The sequence below is a fragment of the Drosophila hydei genome, unplaced genomic scaffold, assembly GCF_003285905.1.
Source record: "Drosophila hydei strain 15085-1641.00,03,60 unplaced genomic scaffold, DhydRS2 tig00008130-arrow-arrow-pilon, whole genome shotgun sequence".
NCBI classification, from domain to species: Eukaryota; Metazoa; Arthropoda; class Insecta; order Diptera; family Drosophilidae; genus Drosophila; species Drosophila hydei.
This window is the reverse complement of record NW_022045839.1, coordinates 1,088,014-1,100,088: the sequence shown is the minus strand read 5'-3', so window position 1 is coordinate 1,100,088 and position 12,075 is coordinate 1,088,014. Positions and strand designations below refer to the sequence as shown.

Below are 12,075 nucleotides of genomic sequence, written 5' to 3'. Positions count from 1 at the left end.
AGCAAAATCTAATTGCATTATGCTTGCTAACTAATTGCACTTCAGTCGCATCGAGTCGAGTCGAGTCGAGTTTTGGTTTTGGTTTTGCCAAAAGTTTCAATTAAAATGCACTCGCTTTGTATACTTCCCCGTTCGACGGCAATTATTTTGAAAGGCAGCCAAGTTATACAAATTATCATTTGCCGCAATTACATTTGCCGGCTGCAATCAAAGTTACAACGCGCAAACTTTAAATGCAGCAAATATTAATTGAAAATGCATTATGCCGCCGCCCACTTCGCATCGGCCCAGCCGTAAAATGCGATGTTGCGACTATGCTGCAACTGCAAACGCAATAAATTTCCATGTTTAACTAGCATAATTCAAATAATGTGGCGCCTAAATCAAAAATAACAAAAGGGCACCAAATATTAAGCGCGCACACGTTTATGCTCGGCCACAGGAACGATTCTTGCAACAATCTCTGTGGGTGGTCGCTCGATTGGTAGGCATTATGCAACCGTTTACTGACTATACTCATCTGACACTTATCGCGTGAATAGTGGAAATTTTCGCCTGGCATGAAATGCACTAAAATAGCCAATTAGTGCTATATTGATGAATTGGTCTATTTAGCTCTGTGCGCCATGCGTAAAAGTTGCTTTGCGATTGTGAACAAATTAAAAAAAAGTAAATGAAATAACAGAATGTTTATGCCATTATGTATGCTCTTCCAAATCATTGAAATGACCGTCTTGACAGTGCTTTAAAGTTTGGTTTTTAATAAAATTTTAAATTTAAAAATTATTTTTAATAAAAAGAAAATTTTGAAAAAGTTTTCTCTCTTGTGTTTTGCCATATTCTATGTAAGAAATATTTTTTCAAATTCATAAATTTATTGCCCAAGTTTGAAACTCCTTCAAAATCGTACACGAATTGGTATCATACAAAATATATCCATTTTTTGGCCAGCAAAAACCGAAAAATGAGAAAAATTTCATGAATAAGTATTCCAGCTGCATTTATAAGTACGGGCAGTTAAGCAACATATATATATATACATATACATATATATATACATATATACCATGTAGCTAAATTGCAATAGTTACAGTTATAGCTCGAACGGTGCCCAGCTGCATGTTTGTGTGTGGTTTTATGGCTATTTTGTAATCGATTGAAGTATGTTGATTGCAGTCACGAGTTACAGCTGAAATCATGTCGGCTGCGCCATGTTAGCCATACAAGAGTTTTGATTTGTGAGGGCCGATAAAATTGTTTATGATAAAAATGCAGTTAGCAGGGAATTGAAGAGCGAAAATCTCGATTTGATGCCAGTTTAACGGTTTTTTTTTAACCAAATATGAGTGATACTATTTTCGATGACTATAGTTCTTCAAATGCCTAGGTTATCGATAACATTTCATTATCGAAATATCTTATAAGATTTGCAATTTAAATATGTTGATTTCTTAGTCAAAGTTTTTTAAATTAATATTTTTTTGTATACATTCTATTGCTTTCTCTTGTTTTGTGCTCTCTTCCTCTATCAGCAATTAGCTGCATTCTCTTGCACCTTTCTTAAAGATTGCAGCAAAGGCAACACAATTAGGTTTTAAAGTAATTACAAGAGAAGAAAGTTTAGCTGAACTGCAACATTTTCAAATCTTGAATGGAAACGCCAGAAGGAGGACGCCGACTATCTCCTTGGCTCCTTTGTCTGGTTGGCGTTGTTGGCTTGGCAGTTGCTTGGATTTTGGAGCTGTGCAATGTCAGCTACGGCATTTAGCCTTGTCACATTATTTTGGTTATCCTCCGTCTGCTGTGGCGGCAGCTTCTTTTGCTCGTTTTGCTTGGCTTCGCTTTTGGGATCTGTGTGCTACTAATTGTTGTTGTAATCACGCTGGTGGCCTGCCCTGGCCTGTCCCCTGGTGTTGGTTTCGCCATCGTGGCCACAATTCGCCATTCATTCATTCATGGCTATTCGGTTTTCCCTCACCCCTGGCAGTTCGTCTCTCAGGCCAGCCGTCTGCATCGTCATCAACTGCAGCTGGGACTGTAAAGGGATTCGGTTCTCTGCAAGCATCGGCCTCCAAGCAGTTTAGAAGCCATCAGCATTATCAGCGCACAGCTTCCACTCCTCCAACACCTCCAGTTTCTCTTAAAGTTAAACATTTTGTGTGTGTGTGTGTGTGAGTGTGCTTGTGTGTGTGTGTGACACTTTGCACTTTATTTTCATTTCAGTTTCTGTTGCAGTTCCCATGCTCACTTCAGTTCAGTTCAGTTCAGTTCAGCTGAGTTCAGATTGGGTTAGTTGAGTTTAGTTTGCAGCCTGTTCTCTGATACTTGGACTCTCGGATGGCTTCCGTCCGTATCGCAGCTGTCTGTCCGCCTCTTCCAGTGCACTTTACTACTTTTGCATCGGAAGCTCAATTTCCGTGCGACTTTTTACATATATTTTATGCTCTCTTTAGTAACTAACTATTTTAACTGAGTAGCATTTGATTTAAGCTCGTGCATCATAGAAATATATAAATATGCATATATTCGTATATATATAGAAGAAAATTAACTGAATGTTTGGCATAATTTATGATAAATCAGCAATTTTAGACCTAACTATTCAAACAGACTAACAGATAGAGGGACAGGCCTCAATAATCTGAGTAATCAAGAGTTCCAATTTTTTATGGGATTAGGGTTTAAAAACACATTTGATTCACATATATATGAAGTATATATGCATATAATAAATATTCCCGATCAGAATATCAGGTAGTATGTTTATAGCTCTGTCTGATCGCCTTTTCTTCTGCTTCTAGCTTATGTCAAAATAAGTGTAAGTTTTCACTCAAAAAGTGCTCAAGAGGTCTGCTCGAGTTGCCTTTTGAGTGACTTTTGGGTATAAAAGGCGCAGCAGCGGCTGCGGGCGATCAGTCAAGTTTATGACCTGGACTGGGTCAGTCTTGTGTGAGTTCAGTGCAAATGGTGAATAAATTTCTGTTTTTTGTTTAATTGGTTAAGTTTAAATAATTTGTATTTGTTTAATAAATATTGTATATGTTTAAATAAATATTTTTTTTGTAATAAATATGTAAATATATATTTAAGTTTCTCTTGTTTTTGTATATTTGTTTAATAACTGTTTAAATGTTAAGAACTTTTATTTGTTAGTATTTTAATTACTTTTATTTCTCTTCTCTTAATTTTCATTTTATGAACATTATATTCTTGCACATTTACATTAAAAACCACATAAATGTATATTATAGTTATATTTAAAAATATTTAAGAACAAGAATATATGTATATGTATTATATATATCTAACAATATTTAATATATAAAATATCAAGAACTATAACATTGACAAATGTTTGCGAAATAAATAAAATATATATAAATATATTATATATATGAATGCATTATATATAAATATGATTTTTCATATTCGTAATGCTAATTAGGTTAAGATGCAAATACCCATGTTGCTTTGTTCTCTTTAAAATATTATATAAATATATATATATTATATAAATATATATATTATATAAATATATATATGAGTTATATAAGAGTCTTCGAAAGATCTTTTACGTAAATCTCTTTTGGAATTGTAATTAGTTGAATTTTAATAGAAGAAATTTAATGTGTTTAAATGTTTTGAATAAGTCAAACAGGCGTAAGCATAATCAATCTCATCACACCCATGTGTACTGTAGTCTTTTTCTTTCTCTCCCATCCCACCCCCTTCTTAATCACCTGTGCATTGCCAATTAAAATTAATTATTACGTATTAGTTGGCCATTAAATAACTTTTATTTCTCAATGGCCAAATGGCATGCCCATTTCCATACCATTAACTATTACGCTTAATACATATGCTCGATATGTGTAACGAGACGTTGTCGTTCGTCCTGGCGTAGGCTAGCGCCTATTATAATTTCCATATGTCACATTATTAAACATTTGCCTAGCTCCATTCGAAATTCAATGTATGTAGAAGTTGATAGCCTTAATTGCAGCAGGTTTCTGGCTGTTCGTTCCTGCTCGTTTGCCCATGTTCTCGGAGCTCGCAAATGCATAAAATATGCAAATGAACTTTCCTCAAATTGTGTAAATTTATGTAAACCTTCTTCATCTCATTCTTTGTGTCAGGGAACAGACAGTCTTTTGCTTCCATTATGTTCTCAGTAAGTGCCGTTTCATTTCCCAAAGCGTTGCGCTGATTGTTATACGATTGTTCAAAACTGTTATACAAAGCGCAGCAACTGCTTCAGTTCTGCAGAAAGTTTCAGTTGTCGCTGCGACAATGTATGCAACGGAGGGTAACATTTTGTGGATGATTCTGTATGAAATACGTAAAAAGATTATTTGAAATTTAATTTAATTAATTGAAAAATATATTGTATTAAAACAATATATACAGAAAACTATAAGTCTTTTAAGAAAATTATTTGTATATACTTATAAATTAAAATATGAAAAATACGAAAAAATATAGAATATATATATGTATAAATGAAAATATAAAAATATATATTTTTTATTTACTAAATTATTTTTTATTCCATTTTATTTTATGTTTTTTATTTTATGTTTAAATATTTATACATATTTTATAATTTTAATATTTAATAATTTTACTTGCTAAACAAAAACTTTTCTATAACATCTAAAGTATGAGCTCTTTAAATTGAATAGCTTTTTTGGGTATTCAATATACTGACTGTTTAATATCAACTACTTAGGAGGTGCTTATGGAAATTTGGCTGTGTCAGGTAGCAAAGAGTAGAAAATTTGTTGTTCTTTATCTTCATATTATTATATTACTTTTAGTTTACTTTGGCACCTTTTTGTGCATATTCTGCATTCTCATGCAAATACTTCACACCAACTTTTTAGCACTTGCAATAGCATCCGTTACATTCAGTGCGCCCCGCTGCCACGCCCCCATGCAGTGCGCATTTTTGGGACCTTTATACCCACTATATATATGTATGTATTGTGCGCTCTTTGCATAATGCGGCATGTAGTGCAAATGAAAATAAAAAATACGTCTGGGAACTTTTGTTTAAATCCATAGCATCGCCCGCCCCCGTGGCACGCCTCGTCCAGGACTTTCCATTTGGAGATGGCAGCACTTGGCGTTCTTTTCGCTCTCCATCTTTACGCTGGTCCCCAAACAATTTGTACGCCTCAGTGCGCACGCATTTCTGGGCACTTAAGTTTCTATACAGTATGTATATATACCCGCTATATATATATCTGTGTATATCTGTAGAAAGTAGCTGTAACGAGTGCGAGCCTTGAGTCAGCGCGTAATTTTTACTCTGCTGTTCACTTTATTCATTCTTTTTGCCATTGAACATTTTATAAATTGCGAGTGTTTTGCATTTCTCATTAGGAAGGAACACGGCGCACCGTTGATGACTACAATTAGCAATTTGCATAGTAAAAAACTAAAGAAATTTCCCTTTTATAGCCCAGTTGGAGTAGATTGCGAACTGCTTGCCAACTGGCGGTCGAAAACAATTTTCATAACTAATAAGTGGCTGCCTTGGCGGTCAACTCTTGTTAACTGACAATTACGACCACTCGCATATCGCCTTATCTACATTTTGCTTACTATTTATTCAGCTTGATTTTTGCATAAATTATATGCGCAGTAGCTGCTCTATGATGGAATATTTAAATTGCGATTTAATTATAATTTACATTATTTGATAGTTATTTAAGTAAATTAATTGCTTATGCCATGGCACAATTGTTGGAAATCGATCATTTTTATCTCTTTGAATTTCTTTTGTCTATAATTTTTTTTTTTAAATAAAAAATACTATTTCAAATAATTATATAAGACTTTATTGTCTTAAGATATGTATTTCGCAAAATGGAGTATTTAATTGTCAATTAAATTATTATTATTTAATTAGCAAGCCCTTAAGTTAGATAAATAAACATTTCATGCCAAGTACTAGCTTTGGGCAGCCCTTGGCTTCTTTATTTGCATCTCGTTTGTACTCCACTCGAGTTGACTAAATTGCCAGTCACTTTGGGCTAATCGAGTGCCACTTTACACATGTCAGACACAGGTTTGAGCGAGTTTTACAGGCCTTTCACATGTTTATTTAGCAACTTAAGCGAATGTCAAGTTAAATTCGAGCGTAGACACAATGTTGACAATGGAAACTTCAATAATTGATGCCCGCATCGCCGAGCCGTTGCTCGTTAAGTATCTCAATATTGTAATTATGTTAGCGACACAGCAGGATAAGCTGTGTGTGGTTGTGTGTGTGTGAGTTACTCGCATTTTAATTTGGTAAGCGGCACAAGTGCCCTCAATGGCCCATAATTAACCCGTGAGTTCATTTGCAATGGGACCCACTGTAGCTGCCGCAGGAGCAATCCACTGCTGAGCACGACAATGCGTTGGCCGTGTTGTATTTTAATTATTTATTATTATTATTCTTATTGTTGTTGCTGCTCCTCTGTGCCACCTGTAGTGAGCGACAGACGAACAGCTACGTGAGGCTTAAGCAGTTGCCATTAAATCCTTATCCAGCGTTCTTTTTTTTTTTTTAATTCATTATACCCTATACACGAGTCGCTAGCAGCAAAAGGTGTAACCAGCAGCAGCTCCAGCAATGCCCAACTGCCCCATTCATAAATTATGCAAACTCCATAAAGATTAGGCTTAGAGAAATTAAAATATGCGTATGATGATGCTGGTAGCTGCAAACGGGTCGCTGGTAGCTGCTAGCTGCTAGCTGGTTACTGCTAGTTGCCAGTTAAATTTAACATGCTTTAGAGCTGCCACAGATTCAGTGTTGCGTTCACTATTTTAAGCTGATGTAAAAATTAAAATAATCAACTAGCAAATTGATGTCGGTGCATATTTGTATATTCTAGTCAATTCTGCTTTGCTTTAAGCTCTTTACGCATTTAAAATTCATAAGGATATTATGTAGTTTTGGAATTTGAGCATGTTGCGAGGGCTGCCCTTTATGTGTTTGTTTAATTTAAATATGGTAAAATTATAATGAAATGGAATTTGCTGTCGTTTGAAATATTCTTCTCGGAAGTCGATGCACATCGGCATTCGCTTGAACTCAGAAGTGGATAGCTTCTATTAGCTTTGATGATTCTTTACACCTTACACTTATGGCTTAGAATACTAAAAGAACCTAAAGAAAATGTGCTCTACGTATTTTAAACTCTGTTGCAATAAGTCAAATACTTGAAGAAAAGTTTACTTGAAAGTTTACTTTTTGACTCATAAAATTTTGTTGGCCATTCAGGCTGTACTAAAAGTCGGCTAGACTCATAGACTAGCTTGAGGGAACTTATCTTTAATCAAATTGGATATACTACAAAAAAAAAACCAAGTTGAAAAATATATAAAATAAGCACATGCCCTTCAAGGCCTTCAAGCTTATTAATCACTTAAAATAATGACATATAATTAATTATTATAGCTTGCAACATAAAATTACAGGATATTCGCAAGCCAGGCATCGTCACATATGCATTTATTCATTTAAATAACATTCATATCTAAGATAAAGCGCATAAAATATATAAAATTTATTCATGCTCCTAAGAACTTGAGCCAGAGCAGGGCTTAAGGTTTCTCTAACTGCAATTATTAACAATGTTTTGCACTTTTCTAGCACAATAGTAAGGCTTAACTGCAGTTGTTACTGTTTCAGCCACATGAGGGCACACTCAGGTGGCATTTAATGAGCTTGTCGACCTGTGCACAACTTTTGCCGTTACAATTAACGACGGATTCAAAATGGAGCGCACGTCGAAGTGAGCTCAGTGGGGTCTATTTGCATGAAATGCCGAAGGTAATGGACAGGTAAGGAAGTACTGGGCGTGGCCGGTTAGAAGAAAGCAAGTAATAAACGAAATTTAATTACAACTACATATTAGTTAGCTGCATCAACAAGACACAAGACACAAGTTGCAGCAAGCGAAAGGGAACAAAACGAAAAAAAAAACAATGTAATTTTGTGCAGTCGGCCAAATTGGATGCCTGGATGCTAGGATACCGTCAGGATGGCAGGAAGCTCGAAGAATTCTGACGGCTCATAGTGGTGGTATTTTACGTTCACGTCCATATCTGCAACTGCTGTCAGTCCAGTCTAGTCCAGTCCAGTTGCCGGCTGACAAACTTGGCCAATTTTATGCTGCTGCCGAGAAGCCCACAAAAACTGACGTTTATTACTTGCTCGCCTCTGTGGACCCGGCCAGGGCCATAAATTATTAAATTTTAACAAGTTTTTATACGAACTATTGCAGACTGCCTGGCCATGCCAAGCCCTGCCTTGTCTCTTGTCTCGTGTCTCTTGTCTCTTGCCGCCTGTCCGCAGCCTCGGCTTCTTGGCATCTTTGCATCTTGGACGCAAATCGAGCAACTTGGCTTAGTTTGTCAGCACTTGGCCAGTACGTGACCCAGCGACACGAACCCTCAGACAGACCCTTTTCCATGGCACGCTCGTCATGCCCCTACCCCTAATCATATTATTAATAGCAAATTATGAACATGGAACAACGCGGCGAGTGACGAGCGCTTTAAGCCCTGTTTACAGCGACAGCTATAACTCTATTCATTTCATATAAATATCTGAATAATTTCAAATACTAATTTTGAAAACAGAAGCAAAATAAACCTGAAACAGCTTAAAACAATTTTCGTTTATGCAATTTAGCAACAAACTGAAAACAACTTTTGATGACACACAGACAAAGCTGAAAAGTGTTCCGTTAGCAAAAAGTTAAATTTTCAACTTTCCTGTTTGGCCAAAAGAAAACTTTGCGCCTTTGTTCAGCTAGACTAGCAGCAGAAACTACCTGTGGAGCGAATCTAATTTGGCTTGTTTTCACATCTAACTAGAAGCCAGTTATCGTTATGTCCCACACGTGGCAGCCAAAACTTTTCGCCAACTCTTTGAAAAATACTAAAACTACGTAAATATTATGCAGAGCTGATGCTCCCAAAACTGTGCTCATTCGAAACTAGTACTAATATATTAATATTATAATATGGAGATATTAAGGAAAGTAAGTTATATTTATATTACATTAAGCTATATTATTTTTATTTTTATATGGAGAAGTGGCAGAGAGGTAAATGGAGGAATAGACAAGAGTAAGGGAGAAATAGAGATACAGGAAGATATATATAGAGAGAGAGAGAGAAACAGTGAGAGAGTGAAGAAGGAAATGATGCAGATAGTCAGTAACTCTCTGTCTTCGTGTTTTCCACTCTGCACTTTCCTCTTTCTATCTCTGCATGGATTTCCTTTTTCTCTACTTCCATTTCCCATGCGCTGCGAGTCCGTTGCGAGTCCGTATGAAAGGTTCACAAGCCTTTTTAGAAACTGATCCCATTTGATGATATTCAACAACATTTGCTTAGCTATTTAATTTTGAGTGTTTTAGTATTGATGAATACTATTTATAAATTACATAATTTTCAATTAGGTATGCCTTGTAATCTTGTAGCCATTATGCAATAAATATAAATAAATATAAATGTAAAAAAGCTATCTTTTTTTCGCATCCGAAATAAACTGACAGACTGCCTGAGTAACGTCCGAGCACTTGGAGCTGCCGCCTAGCTCCGTGGTGCGTATGTCCGTCTCCTTGTAGAGCTGTTCCACCGCACAGCGAATGGTAGCCGCATACGAGTCCAGTTTTAGATGAGTTAGCATTTGCGATGCTGAGAGCAGCATGCCTGTGGGATTGATCAGATCCATGCCAGCTATGTCGCGCGTGGGCTTCAGCAGCGTATCGTAGAGCAGCCCTTTTTTGCTAACGTAGAAGCTGGGGCACAGCGCCTTACCGCCACTAATGCTGGAGGCCATTACGATAAGTACATCGCCGTACATGCTGGACGAGACAAGTACATCGTTCTGTTCCGGGTGCATGACCAGATTCAGGCAAGTCGTATCCATATAGCGCTCCTCAAACTTCACCTTATCCAGATGCTTTTGCGCTTCGGTGCGCATCGAGCTCAGAAAGTTGCCATCCGTAAGCTTCATTATGTTGGCCTTGTGTGCCACAGTGATCTTCCTACGCTTGTGCTCCATCGCATAACGAAATACGAAGCGTGCAATGCGATTGGAGCCAGCCGATGTGCTTACTTTGATAGACTGGAATATTCCCGGCACAACGCTGTGCTCGATACCGGAATACTCTCCCTCCATAACATCGCGTATGACGACACAGTCCAACGCACCATAGCGCGATTGTTGACCTTTTAGGTTGCGGCATAGAGTCACGTAGGCATACAGTCCGAACGCTTTCCACAGATGCTTCAAGTCTCTGATTTCAATGGGTCCCTTGATGCCAACCTTGTTGCGCTTCAGAGACTCCAATAGCTTCGGGTTAATCTTGCCATCCACCATGTAGCAGTCAACCACATCCCATTCCACTGGCACTTGAGCCGCCTCGAAGACCGTCTTCAGAGACGAGATCAGCTCTTTGCCCACGCCATCGCCTTCCAGCAGCGTAACCTTATGTTGACCATTGTCCTTACTTTCCTTGGCATCCTTGGCATCTTTGGAATCCTTGTCGCCCTTGTCGCACTTGTCGCCCGTGTCGCCCTTGTCGCCCTTGTCATCCTTCTTTATGGAATCTCTGCAGATGTTACCCGCTCTTAGGTTAGCGCATTTTTTGGACTCTTCGCTGCCCTTCTGACTGCAGAGCCGCACCAATTGCTTACAACTTCGGCCAGCTTGTCGAAAGCATCGCATGGGGTACATTTTAAAATTTTGTTTATTTTTCTAAAATGACAGCCAATAAATATAAGAAAAATAAATTAAGAGTTTCTATATATTTCCGTATATATATATTTCATAATATTTCCGTATATATTCCTGATCCGTATCAATAAGCGATTTTATGCCCCAAATGCATTCGAAATGCACTTCGAAATGCACTTCGAAATGCACTCCGAAATGATATAAAAAATTAATTAATCAAATAGATTTATCTAATTGTAGTTACATTTTCATCTGAATAGACAGCGAAGGTTTTAGCCAAGCTCTCTACATATATAGCAAAAGAAAGTGCACGAAAGTGAATATGATTTAAGATATTGCATCACTTCTAGTTTTATTTAAAGCTATATTCATGCCATGCATTATGTGTGAAGCAGAATGTCATTCTTATCAAGTATGTATGAAGCAAAACGGCATTCAGATGTCACGATTAAACTTGCGTTAATTATTAGCAACTAAATCAGTATTTTTAATTTATATTAAACACTAAAGGAGACTTGATAAAATGGCAAATCTTGTAAAATATTTCAACGTTCAAAAGCAATTGAGGTCTCAAACAACTGCTGAGTTCGAGCTCTCGGAAATAGTATCACTCTTAGCTAAAGACTGTGAACTGACTGTGGTCTCAGCCAAGTAAAGCTTCTCTATTTACTCAAACCTTATCTCTATAATCTTAGTTTAATTGCACTTTAAGACCATGTGTCCACACATGTTTAAAGCCCACTTCAATAATATTTATTTCATGTGTCCTTAATGTTTTTGTTTCTAAAGTGCAAATTCCTACAATTCAATATGTCATGCCAGAGCACAGCCCACGTAAAATGCAAATGAAGCCGCAGTCGAGTTGAGTCGCAAATGCTTCTGGCGAGGCGTGTGAATATGACAAATGACATGTCAACAGTTTTATGCCCTCCACTGTACAAGACAAATAGCTGTGGGCGTGGCCGCCATGCTTAACCTTCCAGTGATTTTTCAAACAACACAAAGTAAGTGACCAAGTCATTAGCACTGATGACCATTATGAGCAGCCACAGAGCCCATAAATATGTTATGCCAGTGGCCTGTGGTATACAGCAGCTCAGTATTGGGCCAGTGTCATAAATACATTTTGAGTACCTGTGCGCAGAGCTCTAAACCAGCTGGGCGTGGCACTTAAGTTTATGTTTATTTGATGTGCTCTCATATTAAGTGTTCATAATCAAGTGAATGGCGCCGAGGACAGTGCAAAATAAATATTAATGATGTGTTTACTTTAATTCGTTATTGTTTTCTTCAAGTTTTGATAAAGCAAAATAAACATTTTG

At 37.0% G+C, this 12,075-nt stretch overlaps 1 protein-coding gene across 1 annotated transcript; it reads right to left on the bottom strand.

The window, feature by feature from the left end:
- Positions 1-9,412: 9,412 nt before the first annotated feature.
- On the bottom strand, positions 9,413-10,815 carry LOC111594315 (probable isocitrate dehydrogenase [NAD] subunit alpha, mitochondrial). The gene has a single exon (XM_023307557.2). It carries the CDS (start codon positions 10,751-10,753, stop codon positions 9,533-9,535), a length of 1,221 nt encoding a protein of 406 aa, XP_023163325.2. The 5' UTR covers positions 10,754-10,815; the 3' UTR covers positions 9,413-9,532.
- Between the last annotated feature and the right edge of the window lie 1,260 nt (positions 10,816-12,075).

Excerpts from the sequence above, each read along its gene's own strand:
- LOC111594315 (XM_023307557.2), bottom strand. The coding sequence starts at position 10,753 with ATGTACCCCATGCGATGCTTTCGACAAGCTGGCCGAAGTTGTAAGCAA.